The sequence below is a fragment of the Mytilus galloprovincialis genome, chromosome 7, assembly GCF_965363235.1.
Source record: "Mytilus galloprovincialis chromosome 7, xbMytGall1.hap1.1, whole genome shotgun sequence".
NCBI lineage: Eukaryota > Metazoa > Mollusca > Bivalvia > Mytilida > Mytilidae > Mytilus > Mytilus galloprovincialis.
Genome location: NC_134844.1, coordinates 42,214,994 through 42,233,651, shown reverse-complemented (window position 1 = coordinate 42,233,651; position 18,658 = coordinate 42,214,994). Strand labels below are relative to the sequence as shown.

Below are 18,658 nucleotides of genomic sequence, written 5' to 3'. Positions count from 1 at the left end.
ATCAATTCCTATAGTTTATTTTTAATTTTTTGGTTGAATCACCTAAGATGGATCAAGAACAAAAAGCAAAAAACCTTCAAAAGTTAAAATAGTTGATAATTTTTTTTAAATTAACAACTTACGCTCCCTCATCCTCTTTTGTTACATAAGGTGGGAAGATGGGGGCTGCATATGACTGGAACATCTTTAAATCATCCTCTGTAGTTTCTGGAACTTCTTCTTTATCTGCCAACCCTGATGCACGGAAGATATCTTGTGTTGCCCTCAATGCTATAGGTTTTAAGTCACTAGGCGCTGGCTGCTGGGGTCGATGCTCTTGTCGTTGTCTTGACTGCTGAGGTACATCCTTAAAAATTAGACATTACATTTTTTTTCCCCTACATACAGTAAATATATATATAAAACAAGGAGATGTTGTATGATTTTCAATGAGAAAATATCCTGTAAAGTCCAATTGAAGCAGAATTGGACATAATGTATAGTCAGCTATAAAATGCCACAACATGATTTTAATTTTTATGTTTACACAAAATTAGACAAATATATATTCAATATGTCTCAAGTCAAGGTAAATAGAGCATAAACATAGTTTTAGCTAGCATTTGATGAACTCTATATATGTTTAACTTGAATTGATCAGTTTTTGCCTGTAATATAAACATTCTATAATGTGTGCACGATCAACGCTTTTACAAAACTATAAAGTTACTAAAAGAAGCATTCAATGGTAATAAATACATTTTTTCATGAAAACAAGATTTTTATCAAGTTTCTATACATTTTTCTGTTCACTTTCTTGTGGAAGCTGGTGGCGTCATGCATCATACATTTCAATTTGAAATGAAGGTTAATTTAGATTGCTGTTACCCATTAAGATTAACCAACATGTAATGTAATTACAGTGTAACCTGTGTTATACGACTGACTTGGGGACTAGAAAAACATGTTGGATTAGGCATAGTGTTGGAATACTCAGGTGTCTGATTAGGCAGGTTACACTATTGTATTAAACATTTACATCAATCTGATTGAATCACTCAATGAATTAAAACACAAGCTTAAATAAAACTTTATAGGATCTATGAAAACTTACATTTTGATTTCTGTTATTATTTTTTGGTGTTTTGCCTCTTCCTGAAAGCCTGGCAATCTTTTCACCAAACCCACTGGTCAAACTCTTCCATGTAGGTTCAGATCTATTTGTACCCATTGGGTCATCATATAATGGATCTAAAAAAACATAAACACAACCATATATATAATATATATATATATATGTATATGCAATTTTGTGCCAGTCTCAAGTCAGGAGCCTCTGGCCTTTGTTAGTCTTGTATGGTTTTTAATTTTAGTTTCTTGTGTATAATTCAGAGTTTAGTATGACGTTCATTATCACTGAACTACAGTGATTTTGCTAGCGCTCGTCACTTTCGTAATTTACGAAAGGGTTTTCGCATTGACGAAAGTATTTCAAATCAATTTCTTCACTTAAATTTTGAAAGTGTTATATTTTCGCATTAAAAACTACAAATCTACCTGTCTTTATGTTTTTGACAAGTTTATGATCCCCAGGTAATAAACATTTTCAACAGGTGTTACAACTTGTGATTACAACTAATCCACTTATCGCCATCGGATGGGTCACTAATCCGTTAATTATTAATAAACCTCATAATTGACCATCATAATTATTTCCCCAGGAGAATCAGTCAGTTGGCTTTTCAACAACCGGGAATGTAGTTTTGTCATTTGTTCGAATTGTTACCCCCTGGACAGTTCACATTTGAATCTCAATATTTCTCAAACAACCACAATTTGAAGTTCGTTTGTCATAGATTCATCATTTGAACGCATTTGTGTTATAATTGATATAAATTGCCATCAAAAACTTTTGACAATTTCCATTTAAAATATAGAATTTTATTCAAAACGTTCAGAGATGTCTTCACGAGTTAAACAGGTGCTTCCTGTACTGTGTGCTACGCATGCGTAAAAGTATTTCTGTGACTATTTATAGATCTTGATTAAAAACGTAAAATACGAAATCATTTAGAATCAATTAAACGAGAGAGACAAATATATATCTCTTACTATTAAAAGGAATTTAAACCTAAAAAATTTGTAAGGGTTCCACGGAACCCAGTGTCTCGCCTACTTTTGCTGTAAATTGCAGGCTCAACAACAATGAGGAAAAAAATAAATAAAAATATTCCTCTTGATACTATCTTATGACTGTAAGAACCTTCTGTCCAAGTTTGGTAAATATCTAGGATAGTTAATGAATTGAAAACTTTAACTGCAGACTGTATGTTATGTTAACTGGAAGAAAATATAAGTCCATTTAAAATAAAATACAGAAAAAATGGAGTTATCTTTTTACAAAATTTACTTCTGGATACTATCTTATGAACATAAATAAGCTTCTGTCCAAGTTTGGTACAAACCCAGGATAGTTTAAGAAAGTAATTAAAATTTTTAAAACTTTAACCACAGAGTGAATATAATGTTTCCCCGCAGAAAAACTAAGTCCATTTAAAAGTAAAATACGGAAAAAATGAATTATTTTTTTTACAAAATTTACTTCTGGATACTATCTTATGATCATAAACAAGCTTCTGTCCAAGTTTGGTACAAACCCAGGATAGTTTAAGAAAGTTATTAAAATTCTAAAAACTTTAACCACAGAGTGAATGTTATGTTTCCCCGCAGAAAAAACTAAGTCCATTTATAAGTAAAATACGGAAAAAATGGAATTTTATTTTTACAAAATTTACTTCTGGATACTATCTTGTGATCATTAACAAGCTTCTGTCCAAGTTTGGTAGAAATCCAGTATAGCTTAAGAAAGTTATAAAAATTTCAAAAACTTTAACCACAGAGTGAATGTTTTGTTTCCCCGCAGAAAAAACTAAGTCCATTTATAGTAAAATACGGAAAAAATGGAATTTAATTTTTACAAAATTTACTTCTGGATACTATCTTATGATCATAAACAAGCTTCTGTCAAAGTTTGGTAGAAATCCAGTATAGTTTAAGAAAGTTATTAAAATTTCAAAAACTTTAACCACAGAGTGAATATTTGTTGACGCCGCCGACGACGCCGACGACGACGGAATGTAGGATCGCTTAGTCTCGCTTTTTCGACTAAAGTCGAAGGCTCGACAAAAATGATAATTTCCTGATGAATCCGGACTCGTTTTGAATTTATCATCAACGTGTCACTTCCCGTTTTCGTTTCATTCTGAAACCGAAAGTAGTAAACGTGATCTATTCTTGACTTGTTTACAACCTCTTTTAAGTCATTATACTCGTTCCAAAAAGGATTTTATACAGTTCCAACTTAATAGAAATGATTTCCAAATTTCGATTTGGACGTTTTATAAGGATAATGATTATGCAGTGATATATAATCATTGCAAGTTAATTTTTGCTGTGATTCCTTGTTTGAAAAAAAATGAATCCAACTTTTGTTGATTAGGAATGTCCTCTGGAACAAACTGAAGAGAAATTGTGAACTAAGTTTCCACATGCCATGTCAGAATCTTTCATAATAAGGGCCAATACAGTCAAATCATACAATACTGACTGCCAATCATGCCTATGGCTCTTAAAATTTGACAAAGTCAAAGATGAAGCTAGTAACATAAATCCTTGGTCCCTTGCTGTAACACAAAAAAAAGGTTGATTTTCATAGTGTGCAAAAGTGACTAAAGCCTGCAAAATCCTAGCTTAAACCCTGCTGAACTAGTATACATATTTGTTTAGGGGCCAGCTGAAGGATGCCTCTGGGTGAGGGAGTTTCTGGCTTCATTGAAGACACATTGTTTGCCTTCAGCTGTTGTCTGCTATATGGTAGGGAATGTTGTCTCTTTGACACATTCCCCATTTCTATTCTCAATTTTATAAGTCTGAAAATTACAACCAACAGTAGTAGAATTTTATGCCCACACATTTTTGTCCCTAAATGGGCTTGAACTCACACCTTTGATACACTACAGCACCAAGCGTTAGCCTCATGTCCAGCACTCTAGATCATTTGACCACATCTGCTATATATATTGCTAGAAACAAATGATTTTCCAAAATTACAAATTTAAATTTTAGCTTGAGCTACTATCTATCCTCTTTGGAAATAACAAGTATTAAAAATATTATACAGATGTCATTTCTATGTATGACTGAAACACTGTACATGTGTACCAGACAGAAACAGTTCAGTCATTCTATCATTACAATTATCTCTAAAATCTTTTGTTTATTCAAATGTTACATTATGTTAATCCTCAAAAATGTATTATCAAATTATTGCCAATAATGGTCTTATACATATAAAGCAATTTTCATGAAGCAGTTATAAATTTTAGATATATGTCGGTTATTTGACACAGTTGACCTAAACAATTGCACATGACTGTATATAATGTAGTCATACATGTAGTATGGTCTATTGCATGATCATTTCAGTAAAAACATCATCATGTAAAGAAGTCTATATAAAGTTTGATGTCACTTCTATTACATAAAATTGAGAATGGAAATGGGGAATGTGCCAAAGAGACAACAACCCGACCATAGTATGGAAAAGAATTAAAAAAATTGTTAAGATTAGTTTTTTTGTATAAAGTTGTACCTTGGTGCTGTAGTTGAAGTTTAAGTGATTCAGCTTCTTGTTCTCTCTGTTTCTCAACAGTAAAATTTTGTCTTAATTCCTGTAGAGTCTTTTCATCAGCATCTGAATCCCAGGAATTCACACCTAATAAAAATATAATTATATATGTAACTACTCGTGCATCCTCAATCATTTCATGTTTGATGGTGGCGTGAAGTATACATTAAAAACAAGAATCTGTCCATAGTACATGGATGCCCCACTGGCTCTATCATTTTCTATGTTCAGTGGACCATAAAATTGGGGTAAAAACTCTAATTGGCATTGAAATAAGACTGATCATATCATAGGGAACATGCGTACTGAGTTTTAATTAGTTGATTGGACTTCAACTTCATTAAAAACTACCTTGACCAAAAACTATAAATAAAATTTTATCTTAAAAATTACAAATGTCTCAGGTTATGGCTTAGATTAAAATGTAATACAGCTTACATTATAAATTAATATATCATGTTTTTATTTACAAAACTGTCTTAATTTCTTTAACACTCAGACATTACAAAGGTCACAGACAAATGTCCAGGTTGTTAAACATCACCTGGTGCTTTGCTTTTTTAACATCTCATTTCTATGCATAACTTTTTTGTTTATTTTATTTATATAATTAAAGAACCTTAGTGAGCACGCTCACATACCCCACGTCCCCACATTGTCATTGGAGAAATTAAATAAGTATAAGAAAAAAAAATTGTATAAGAAAAAATATTGAATAATAATTTCCTGTCAATATACATAGTATGTCCTTATTATCTACAAAATTTCATGAAATTCTGTTGTGTGTTTTCAGAGGAGTTGAGATGACAAACTGTTGCAGAAGTACATTGAAGCAAATAAGTTCAAAGGGGCGTAACTCCTAGAAAAAAAATTGAACCGTAATTTCCTGTCGATATGCACATCTACATAGTATGTCCTTATTATCTACAAAGTTTCATGAAATTCTGTTGTGTGGTTTGAGAGGAGTTGCGATGACAAACTATTGTAGTAGTACATGAAAGTAAATAAGTTCAAAGGGGCGTAACTCCTAGAATAAAAATTGAATCGCAATTTCCCGTCGATATGCACAACTACATAGTATGTCCTTATTATCTGAAAAGGTTTCGTGAAATTCTGTTGTGTGGTTTGAGAGGAGTTGCGATGACAAACTGTTGCAGTAGTACATTAAAGTAAATAAGTTCAAAGGGACGTAACTCCTAGAAAAAAAATTGAATCGCAATTTCCCGTCGATATGCACAACTACATAGTATGTCCTTATTATCTGAAAAGGTTTCGTGAAATTCTGTTGTGTGGTTTGAGAGGAGTTGCGATGACAAACTGTTGCAGTAGTACATTAAAGTAAATAAGTTCAAAGGGGCGTAACTCCTAGAAAAAAAATTGAATCGCAATTTCCCGTCGATATGCACAACTACATAGTATGTCCTTATTATCTGAAAAGGTTTCGTGAAATTCTGTCGTGTGGTTTGAGAGGAGTTGCGATGACAAGAAACAGGACTGACGGACTGACGGACGGACGGACGGACGGACAGACTGACGGACGGACGGACTGACGGACGGACGGACGGGTCAAAAACATTATACCCTCCGCAACTTCGTTGCGTGGGGTATAACTACAGATACAAATATAATTAGATAAACTTACTTCTAAAGCTTTCTTCCTTTGTGACTGTAGCTTTTCGTTGTTGTTCATTGCCATCACTCGGACTCCTCGCTACATCATACAGATTTCCTTTTCTGTCCTTCCCAGGTCTGGCTGGTTCCCTCTGACCATCAGGTGTAATTGGACCTTCATATAAATAAAATATTTAAATAAGCTTACATTAATGCTACTTGCAGGTAAATTTTTTTATAATGTTTATTTTGATTTGTACATACAAATGATCTCATTTCCATAACATTCTGAAAAAGATAATTAGCCCTTTTTACAAATAGATTACTACTTAAAAATTTCGTTTAGAATACAAAAAATGTTTTGTCAGAGGCAATGTTTTGTATCTTAAAAACCTGCATTACAATAACTGACACTAAGATGTCATTAAATGAAATTGGATACCCTGCATTTATCATGATTTCCAATAACAAATAGTCAAATGGATGAAAGACCCCCTCCTTAATTTTTTAAAAACTCTCATTTGTCATTGGCCATTATGTCTTGTTGCAAATTAAGATACATGTGCACCCATTCGGGGAAAACCCTCTGAAATGTGTATCTAATACTAACATATCCATATAATTTCACTAGTACTATTATAGCCTTTCATTGCAATTAATTGACAATAAATGTTCCATATATTATCACGATAAAAAATTGCCTAATTTTCTACCTCCCCGCACTGTGTATATATATATATATATATATATACATATAATTCTGATTACAAACTTGATACTTAAAAATGCTGTTCAGTGTAACTTATCTGATTTTCTACCATTAAAGTCACAAAACTTTGGAAATATTAATAAACTAGAGGCTCTCAAGAGCCTGTATCGCTCACCTGATTCTACTTGGGTTTTTGAAATCATATGAAAAAATATAAAATTTGGCTAAAAGTGACAACACAACCTCATTGATAAGGAAAGTAACATGTTTAATTTCATTCAAAAGTCCCCCACTGGCGGCCATCTTGGATGTCGGATCGGCTACAAAGTAACAACACTTGGTCAGCACCTCATAAGGAACATTCATGCCATGTTTGGTTTTATTCCATTCAGTGGTTCTCTAAAAGAAGTCATTTGTATGCATTTCCCATAGGGTCCTATGTTAAACTAAGTCCCCTGCTGGCGGCCATCTTGGATGATGGATCTGCTACAAAGTAACAACACTTGGTCAGCACCTCATAAGGAACATTCATGCAATGTTTAGTTTTATTCCGTTCAGTGGTTCTCTAAAAGAAGTCATTTGTATGCATTTCCAATAGGGTCCTATGTTAAACTAAGTCCCATGCTGGCGGCCATCTTGGATGATGGATGGACTACAAAGAAACAACACATGGTCAGCACGGCATAAGGAACATTCATGCAATGTTTGGTTTCATTCCATTCAGTTGTTCTCTAAAAGAAGTCATTTGTGTGCATTTCCCATAGGGTCCTATGTTAAACTAAGTCCCCCGCTGGCGGCCATCTTGGATAATGGATCGGCTACAAAGTAACAACACTTGGTCAGCACCCCATTTGGAACATTCATGCCATGTTTGGTTTTATTCCATTCAGTGGTTCTCTAAAAGAAGTCATTTGTATGCATTTCCCATAGGGTCCTATGTTAAACTAAGTTCCCAGCTGGCGGCCATCTTGGATAATGGATCGGCAACAAAGTAACAACACTTGGTCAGCACCTCATAAGGAACATTCATGCCATGTTTGGTTTCATTCCATTCAGTGGTTCTCTAGAGGAAGTCATTTGTATGCATTTCCCATAGGGTCCTATGTTAAACTAAGTCCCCCGCTGGCGGCCATCTTGGATGATGGATCGGCAACAAAGTAACAACACTTGGTCAGCACCTCATAAGGAACATTCATGCCATGTTTGGTTTCATTCAATTCAGTGGTTCTCTAAAAGAAGTCATTTGTATGCATTTCCCATAGGGTCCTATGTTAAACTAAGTCCCCTGCTGGCGGCCATCTTGGATGATGGATCGGCTACAAAGTAACAACACTTGGTCAGCACCCCATAAGGAACATTCATGCTATGTTTGGTTTTATTCCATTCAGTGGTTCTCTAAAAGAAGTCATTTGTATGCATTTCCCATAGGGTCCTATGTTAAACTAAGTCCCCGGCTAGCAGCCATCTTGGATGATGGATCGGCAACAAAGTAACAACACTTGGTCAGTACCTCATAAGGAACATTCATGCCATGTTTGGTTTCATTCCATTCAGTGGTTCTCTAAAAGAAGTCATTTGTATGCATTTCCCATAGGGTCCTATGTTAAACTAAGTACCCCGCTGGCGGCCATCTTGGATAATGGATCGGCTACAAAGTAACAACACTTGGTCAGCACCTCATAAGGAACATTCATGCCATGTTTGGTTCCATTCCATTCAGTGGTTCTCTAGAAGAAGTTCAAAATGTAAATTGTTAACGACGACGACGACGGACGACGACGGACGACGGACGACGACGACGGACGCCAAGTGGTGAGAAAAGCTCACTTGGCCCTTCGGGCCAGGTGAGCTAAAAAAAACAAGACAGAAAAAGAGACGGATGGTGTAAATCATCTGTTAATCATTGCAATAAAAAGGCCCTTTCTGTACAAGAGCATTCACCAAGATAATGTTATAACACAGTTTAACTCCATCAAGCAGAAAGAAACAGCAGTGATCTATTCAAGGATACAACTAAGGATTGTTAGCCTATGCTATAATTCCATAATTTGTTTTATTAACACATACCTGTCATTGCCTGTCTAAAGTTGTATGGAGGACTATCATTGGTTTTGGTTTCTACAACCTTACCACGAGAATCTTTCTGGACTGTTGCATATAGAGGAGGTTCTTTTATTCTAAAAAAAAAAAATTTTTACTATAAAGACAGTCAGGGGCATTACTTAAACAAGTAACTTTTAAAATTACCTATATAAGTCATGTTGAAAATGTGGCTATTTTAAAAATAACTTATATAAGTAACTTTTCTAAATATTATTTTTATAGGTGACCAATTATACAAATCTAATACTAGTTTCAACAAATTTTTACAGTCATCTGGTTATTTTTCCCATGAAATATAAAATCTAATCCTTCTGAAACACTAATAGCTTTTCTCACTTATCTTTGATATCGCTGCTTCTTGGTCAAAAATTGGTCTCTTGGGACTATTAAAATATCGTTTTCCTTCAAAATCTTGAAGGTAGATAGATATAAATAGATAGAAATTTATGAATTAATTAAGACTTGAAGTTATTTATCTTGGTAAATGACGTCATAAAGGTGCTCATAATTGACGACTTTTCCGGTGACGGATGAACTCGAAAGTGGTCTATTCACTCACAAACAAATAAAAGTCTGAAGGACTTTTATGATACGTTTGTGAGTGACTTGGTCCAGTTTATACACCAATAAATTCCTTAAAAACGGCATTTAATCCTTATAATTAATAAGGAATATATTTTTCCACATGCGTAACCTCTATTACATCTAAATTGTATATTTATGCCATTGAATAGGCCTGGCACATGAATATATTTGTTGGTTAACGCAAAGATTTGTACTTGTTTATATTGGTTACGAAAAGAAGTTCGGTCAACGTCGTCTATCGAAAAATAACCAACATCCAGATCAACTACCGGAAGTTCTCTCGACCAATCATATCAATGTATTTCCTAATATATAAATCATATAAGAATTTTAATTGTATATTTAGACTGATGTCCCAAGTATTTATCTAAATAAATGGTAAAAAATATGACAAAACTAAGATGAAACTCGAGGCATGAATTAGGTGCAGCAAACATTAGATTTAGTAGTCAGTGTTGCTGAAGCATAACTTGAAATTGCTGTCTGCAAGACATGTTTGATGACCCAGCAGTAGTTATGATCTATATATTCCATTATCAATATGTTGGAAACAATTTTTTTTTTCATTTCTTTCAAACTCCAGGGCTGCAAATTTAAAAGGAAGTAAAATGTGAATGCCAACAATAAAAAATGAACATGATATAAGTGAAATGTCAAGCTAACAACTAGTTTTGGCGTATGTGGGTATTATGTAAAAACACTAAATAAAAATTTGTAAGGGTTCCGTGGAACCCAGTGTCTTGCCTACTTTTGCTGTAAATCGCAGGCTTAACAAAAATGTGGAAAAAAATCTATAAAAATATTCCTCTTGATGCTATCTTTTGATTGTAAGAAGCTTCTATCCAAGTTTGGTAAAAATCCGAATAGTTTATGAATCTAATAAATGTGTTAAAAATTTTAACTGCAGACTGTATGTTATATTAACTGGAAGAAAAACTAAGTCCATTTATAAGTAAAATACAGATACACAGGTACAAAATATTAACAAAATTTCCTTCAAGTTACTAACTTGTGATAAAAAATAAGCTTCTGTCAAAGTTTGGTACAAATTAAAAATAGTACAAGAAAGTCATTAAAAGTTTTAAAAAAATTAACCACAGAGTGAATGTGTTGTTTTCTGACAGAAAATTTAAGTCAATTTAAAAGTAAAATAAGGAAAAAATGTATTTATTTTTTTACAAAATTTACTTCTGGATACTATCTTATGATCATGAACAAGCTTCTATCACTGAACTACATGTAGTATATATATTTGTTTAGGGACCAGCTGAAGGAGGCCTCGAGGTGCGGGAATTTCTCGCTGCATTGAAGACCCGTTGGTGACCTTCTCCTGTTGTCCTCTCTATGGTCGGGTTGTTGTCTCTTTGACACATTCCCCATTTCCATTTTCAATTTTATTCTATCCAAGTTTGGTAGAAATCCAGTTTAAGAAAGTTATTAAAATTTCAAAAACTTTAACCACAGAGTGAATATTTGTGGACGCTGCAGACGGAATGTAGGATCGCTTAGTCTCGCTTTTTCGACTAAAGTCGAAGGCTCGACAAAAATTTGATTTCTCCCAAGGAAAGCTATCATAAATGAATTTTTACTCTATCATGTCTATTATGAACATGATGTAGGAAAATGTAAAAGACTTTTTGTCACCTGGGCATAAAAATGACTAATTTCCAATCCTGCAACTTCCAAAAAATTGGAGGAAAACAATCCAGATACATATTATATGAGTACCTTTCTAATATGTTTAACCATTATATAAGATATAAAAATAAGGTGGAATACCCTGGAGAGATTAACTATGAAATTTGCCTTAAGAGATATGTCATCGTGAATTGTGAAAAAGTAGAATACAATAAGTCTAAATCTGTAATAAACATATACATTTTTAGAGGAATGAAATTAATTTTTAAGACTTTTCATCTAAAAAGAATATCACTGAATAAGGTACAAAATGCATAACATATTTGCTGCTGAAAATCAACTATTTAATATACAAGATAAAACTTACTCTGGTACTTGACTATCATCTCTCTGCCTTTTCTTATCTTCAGAATTTTTCTTGTTATCTGATAAAAAAATATGGATATACATGTTATGATGTTCATCTCATGATTTGTCTTTTGTCACCTCTTTAAAATACACAAACTTGAGGTGCAGGTGACCGTGTTATCAACTGATTTGGAACAAAATATTTATAACTAATAATTACAGTGTACTTCAAATTTTCTTAAAATATGGCTGGATAATATGTGTATCTTTAATTCTGTATGTCCAATTAATGGAACTCTTTTTATAAAACTCAAAGTTACTGTACACTTGTTTATGTATAAAAGACCTTATAATATAGCACAAAGATGTAATGATACATTTTAAATATTTTCCTAGCGTCCTCAATGATCTCCCCAGGGCCTTTAAGCATCATGGTTATGTGATGCTATATGTTGCTAGAATTTAATGCTACCTGAAATAGTTTTTTTTATAGATAGTGTGATGGATGTGATGCTACAGTGTCTAGAAATAAGATGGTATTTTATAATTTGCTGTCTACCAGGATGATACATTGTACATGTATAAGAAATTTCTTCTGAGGAGCTCGAGAATGCTGGTCTTGTGATGGTGTTTTTTTTAAAGAATTGATTCATACCATGGTATAAATTTAATGCCTAACATTCTGATATCTACAGAATTTGGGTAAGGAGAAGGCCTACATTTTTTGAAAGACACCTTATTCAAAGTAATAGTGATAAAAATGAAAAAAGTAGGAATTGTAATGTCTGATCACAATATAAATGATATAAAATGTTTTCTCCAAAAGTGAAATGATTTAAACTTTCCTTTAACATTATACAAGTTATATGAATAAACTAACTTAAAGCCACTGAATATCTTTCTGCAGGCATAGGTTTTGGATCAGCCCTGGAATCCTGTCTACTATAATCTTCATCTTCTATTTCAATGTCAATCCTTGGTGGCTGAGATAAACCAGGTTGTCTTGGAGATGTAAAGTCTAGAGTACTGTCCCAGTCTGAATCACTATCATTCTGGTCAGCCATCTTCCATCTTCATTGTACATGTAAATAAAACACAATTTTAAATCATGCTAATATAAACAATAAATATATATGTTCAGTGGTTGTCGTCTGTTTATGTTATTCATAAGTGTTTCTCCTTTTTATATAGATTAGACTGTTGGTTTTCCCGTTTGAATAGTTTTACACTAGCAATTTTTCGGCCCATTTATAGCTTGCTGTTTGCCAAGGCTCTGTGTTGAACGCATTGGCACTCATACCACATCTTCCTATATCTAATATAAACAAGACTGTGTTTTTTTTACATTTTACAAATTACATGTTTATAAATATGAGTGTTAACAATAGTCAAACATGTGTCCTTGCATTATACATGTTATAACTCAACTACACTCTCAAAATACTTTATCATATGCATATCTTAATTGATTCAACTGGAACTGAGACTAGACTGGAATTATGACAGCATGCCACAAGTGAGAACGGGAGAGATCCTCTAATGCATTTTAACTTTTTAAGTCATTTCTCTCAAGATGCTCATCTTCATGGTGAAATATCTCCGAACATATAAAACTTTATAAGCCAAAAATAAGAATAAATATATATATATTAATCATTAATTAATATTTATGATACATGTAGATATGTGTACAGGTAAATTGGCGCAAATGAGTTCCGAATATTGGCGCAATTGATACATTTAGAAAACAAAATTTGGCGCAAATGATACCCCTAAAAAACAGTAATTGGCGCAAAGGACTGCAGCCTGTATATCTATCTTGATATATTTTTTCAAAAAGAAGTTAATTATCCTCATTCAAACATATGAAATTCAACTCATATAACAAATATTTAATACATTTTAATATATTGGTTTTTTTTTCAAAAATATTTATCATAATCTCATAAATTCGTATATAATTTTAATAAATAACTAGAACACATCCGCGAAATCGCGGACATTCAGAGCGTAGTTTAAAGTATGTAAAGTGTTGTTGGAAGAATTTTGTAAAATATTGAATGACTGGAGAATTTCAGCAAAAGTATCATACATGTAAGTCATAGGTTATTGGGGACAGGAAAATGTTTTTTTTATCCCTCCTTATTTTTGGTTTTCTATCAATTTCAATATGAACATACATTTAGTAATACTGTATGTTATGAACATTTAAGTAAGGAGCCTGTAATTCAGTGGTTGTCGTTTTTTTATGTGTTACATATTTGTTTTTCGTTCCTTTTTTGTACATAAATAAGGCCGCTAGTTTTCTGGTTTGAATTGGTTTATACATTGTCAGTTCGGGGCCTTTTAAAGCTGAGTATGCGGTATGGGCTTTGCTCGTTGTTGAAGGTCGTACGGTGACCTATAGTTGTTAATTTTTGTGTCATATTGGTCTCTTGTGTAGAGTTGTTTCATCATGGCAATCATACCACATCTTCTTTTTTTTTTGTAATCAATGATATTGTAAAAGATTTAATGACTGGAGAATTTCAGAAAAGGTATCAAAAGTTCACATGAATATTTTTAGCGCTTATCTGTATATTATGAACATTCATTACTATATAAATATAGTGTATTTCCTTTCAATTCTAAGTTTACTAATCGATCCATGGTGGATATAGTATACAGACCGTCTCTATTTAATAAACTCTGTGACCGCCGTGGATAGTAAACTTGAAAATGATAGCAGATAGAATTCTGAAAATACACTTTATTCTTTGTATATGTATGTTCAAAGTATACAGAAAAACGCAAACCGGAAGTCTAATCTGACTTATAATTTCGTCCAATGACGGGACAATATCCGGATGTCTTTTTTCTCGTTTTTCTCCCAAAATAACTCAATCTGAATAATCATATGAATGGATGACAAATGCGACTATGCACTGTACCTATAGGACACAAAGCTGTGTTGATTAATTTATGGTGGAAAGAAGAGAAGCGACACACAAAATGAGGTCTTCTCGTTTAATAGTATAGAAGTTTGTTTTTTATTAAAGTAAAAAAAATAATCTACCTAACGTAGTCCGAGTTTGTTCAATATATTTCTGCATATAAATAATAGTAGGCCGAGTTTGTTATAGGCTGATTTTGTTTTAGTCCGAGTTATCCAGCAGCGCCTGTTACCAGGCCCAGACAAAATATTCAAGCAGAAATGTAAAATTTCATTGACACATCATCCAATGTTCTCTAAGTATATTTTATGATTTTTTTTCCCTTGTTTGGATATATGGAACAATTATATGTAAACAAAAGTAAATAAATAGAAAAGATCATAAAAATTATATAAAAAATAAATAAAGGGGAAAAATTATAAACCCCCAAAACACCGATTGGAATCTGAATTATTATAAGTGTGTGGTACAGGCGGTGACCATGATAAGGTTTTTGCAAAGGTTTAAAATTATACCAATGCATTAGCCCAAACTACAGCAGACAAGGAAGAATATAAGTCAAGTTGTAGTTCGTCCAAGATTTTGGCGTCATGTAACCTAGAAAGCACTTCCGTTTCCGTTTCTGAGATCTGACGAAAGACCGATTTTATAGAACAGAAAGGATAGAACACAATACACTTTATTACAAATATTATTGATCATTATTATATGGACTTAAGTTTAATGTGTCACAAAACTTAAATACTTGAAAGATTTTTTTTTCAATCATGGCCTAGCTGAACCCTATGGTTTTTGCCCAAATCGCTTGTCATTTCACCATGATAATTTATCAATGAGTCATATATCATTCACTGATTGTCACCTTCCAAATGATCCCAAATAGATGACTCAGAAACACTCTTGTAAAATTTATAGATATTAATCTAGAATGGTTGCTTCTGACTTATAAAACTTTAATTTAATTAATTGTGAGAATAGTTACTAGATATAAAAGAAAAGAAAAAAAATCTCATTTAATACAATGAATAATCTATTTAAGTCTAATTTACCCTGTATGCATATAGATAGAGTTCTAACTCATAGGCGGATCCAGGGGGGGGGGGGGGGGGGGGGCTGGGGGCCCGCCCCCCCATTCGTGGGGAAAATTTGGTTGATTATATAGGGAATCATTGAAGCATATCATTGAAGCATGACTGGAGCCGCCCCCCCTTTAGGTCAGTCAGCCCCCCCCCCCCCCTTTTTAGGAAAAGTTCTGGATCCGCCACTGAAACTGGTCCCAGTAAGCTACAGTATGACAAACAAATGTCTTTCTTATTATGCTATCTCCGCTCTTCTTCTTCTTTAAGTCTCTAGTGACACTTCAATTATTAGAGATCATTCGCCGGGCGTCGACTATTAAATTTATAATTTACACTGTAGGAAGAAAAATCAAAAATAAAGAAATAAAAAAAAATAAAAATTATAACGTAGATGTACACGTGAAAAATAAATTTAGATAAAACTATATACATTTGATAACAGAATAGTTAGAGATAGAATATGGGGATGAGAGTTAAAAAATTTTCAAATTTATGTATTTATAAATATAGTTAAACATTTTAATTGATGTTTCATGCACCTTCAAGGACCACTGTTTGTGTTCTGTTTGTTAAAAATATTTGAATTCAATGATATACATGGCAATTTATACCGTATAAACCAATCTTATACATGAGGTGGTGGTTTGACACTTTATTATATGCTTTAGCAAAATTCATTATTATGATGTCTATTTGAATGTTTTTATTATTATTTGATTTTGCAAGATCTTGAATAAACGATATTAGCCGGCTGAGTTTCACAGGAGGGGGAGGATCGAAAACCATGTTGTAAGTCATAAAGTATTTTATTTTTTTCAGATGTTTCATTATACTACTAGCTACAACATGTTCTAATAGTTTGCAGCAGATGCAAGTCAATGATATTGGGCGATAGTTTATAGGATTGTGTTTGTCGACTTTTTTGAATGCTGGACATACACTTGTGTGACGCCAGTCGTCTGGAATTTTTCCAGAATTCAGTGATGTTTGGAATATGATTGATAAGATGGGAGTGATAGATGATTTACACTCTTTTAAAATTTTTCCATGGATGAGATCAGGCCCAGCTGCTTTGTTGATATTGATGTTATTTAGAAGTTTTTCTATGCCTTAATTTTGTATTTTAATATCAGGCATCTGTGGATGTTTACTGACGCCCTTATCTGGTATTGGGTCATCTCTTACAGGTGTGAATGCTTTTTAAACTGTTCATTTAAAATATTAGCTTTTGCTCTTGAATTAGATGTTAGTGAGCGCTATTTTCGGAGTGGTGGTATGTTTGAGCTTTCAGATTTTTGTGTTTTTATATACCTAAACAGATTTTTTGGGAAGCTCTTTGATATATTAGTAGGGTTGTCATCAACTGGTATACCACATATCATATTTTCAATGTATCCAATCAGAAAATATTAAAACTTTCCTTTTAAAATATCCCATTCTTGGACCAGTTCGTTAACAGTCTTTTTTTTTTAAACTTTATACGGTCTGCTTTGTTTGGCATAATGTCGCATTTTAGTTTTGAATTATATATGAGCAAACATTGTATAAATTTAAATGTTGTCAGTATCTCGTAGTAACAAAATGAAAAAAAAATAATGCTGCCAAGAAGTAAAAATTTGGGAACTTTTAGAAATTGTCAATAGGTTTAGGGGAATAATGATGATATGATCGTTAGAAAAATAATTCTTTATACACAAGTGTTTTTGTTAAATGTTGTAAATTGCGAAAATAGTTCACAAAAACACGATTTTTACTTTGAATAGGTATTTAAATATTACAAAAAATATTAAATGTATGCACATGTACAACTTGTATCAATACACATCATGCCAAATGTTTTAAATATTGCATGGCTAATAACATATTATTATAAAACATATGAGGAGTTCTTGGACGATCTTTTAATCAACTTTCATAATAACTAGATGACTTAATTTATGTAAACACTTCACATGTTATCTATCTTATCCTAACATGTCAGGACACGAGACCACATTCCTATGTTTCTGTCCAGACCATTCCTTCACATGAATCGTGTTTGTCCTTTTACATTGTATAAACTTTATATAATTGTGCTCACATTGATTGATTCTTAGACTTCATCCGTTGGGATGAAAATCTATACATTTTATATGTAATGCCAACTCCAATAACAGAACACAATTATATACAAATATGCAAAACCAGTAAAAACAATAAATCTATATTTGTTTGATGATTAATATTACAATGTACAACTTTGATTTTATGTTTAAAGAGATCGCCGTATTTGTCATACAAATCAACAACAAAAAAGGAAGAGGGCAATAAGGCCCATATTTAGCTATAAATGTTAGTGAAAATTTAAAAGTTACCATACATGTTCATAAAGTTTTTCCAAATACACTAAAGTACAAGGTGATCAGAAAATTAAAAACTAATTTCAAATTTAACGAGTTACAATGGCAACAGACCAAGACGAAGTTTGTTCAATTGTTGAAAATGTCATGAGTTTTTGCCGTGTGATACATCAACTTTTAAGTATACACATGTATATAGTGTATTTGAAAACTACATGCGTTTTCAAAAATCATGCAACTTTATAATCAAGGAGATTATGCAAATAACTATCATAGTCCAATAAAGCTTCTCTGGATATAATTTTTGTCTTTCTTGGCTGCACACAATGTTTCCTAAAAGAAAGAAAAAAAAACGAAAAACATTGTAACTACATAAATTAAGCAGTTGTATGAAAACTAAATGTATTTTATGACATCATGACATAAAACAAATCTTGTGTAAATGCTTGAAAGGTCATATTAATATGCTTGTTTGTGTTTCATAATAATTTCAATGTTCACTTTTAATGTCTTGATCTTATACTTCCAAGCATTGTCATATTATTTGAAGCAGTTATAAAAAAAAATATTGTAGAGTTAAAATCTCTTCTCTTTTGATCTGGGCATCACTGTCCGAGTGGTTTAGTGGTAAGTAGTTCATCTACCGT

The 18,658-nt window shown here is 32.7% G+C and overlaps 1 protein-coding gene across 1 annotated transcript in view; it reads right to left on the bottom strand.

Moving 5' to 3' along the window:
- LOC143083034 (uncharacterized) overlaps positions 1 to 15,206 on the bottom strand; it is a 31,549-nt gene extending 16,343 nt beyond the window's left edge. Inside the window, exons 1-8 of the mRNA XM_076259160.1 lie at positions 15,109 to 15,206; positions 12,541 to 12,731; positions 11,680 to 11,737; positions 9,054 to 9,163; positions 6,309 to 6,452; positions 4,631 to 4,753; positions 1,094 to 1,230; positions 123 to 346 (exon numbers count right to left, since the gene is read on the bottom strand). Of these exons, the coding sequence (XP_076115275.1) occupies positions 123 to 346; positions 1,094 to 1,230; positions 4,631 to 4,753; positions 6,309 to 6,452; positions 9,054 to 9,163; positions 11,680 to 11,737; positions 12,541 to 12,724 (980 nt within the window). The 5' untranslated portion in view covers positions 12,725 to 12,731; positions 15,109 to 15,206. The remainder of the gene's footprint in view (positions 1 to 122; positions 347 to 1,093; positions 1,231 to 4,630; positions 4,754 to 6,308; positions 6,453 to 9,053; positions 9,164 to 11,679; positions 11,738 to 12,540; positions 12,732 to 15,108) is intronic.
- Between the last annotated feature and the right edge of the window lie 3,452 nt (positions 15,207 to 18,658).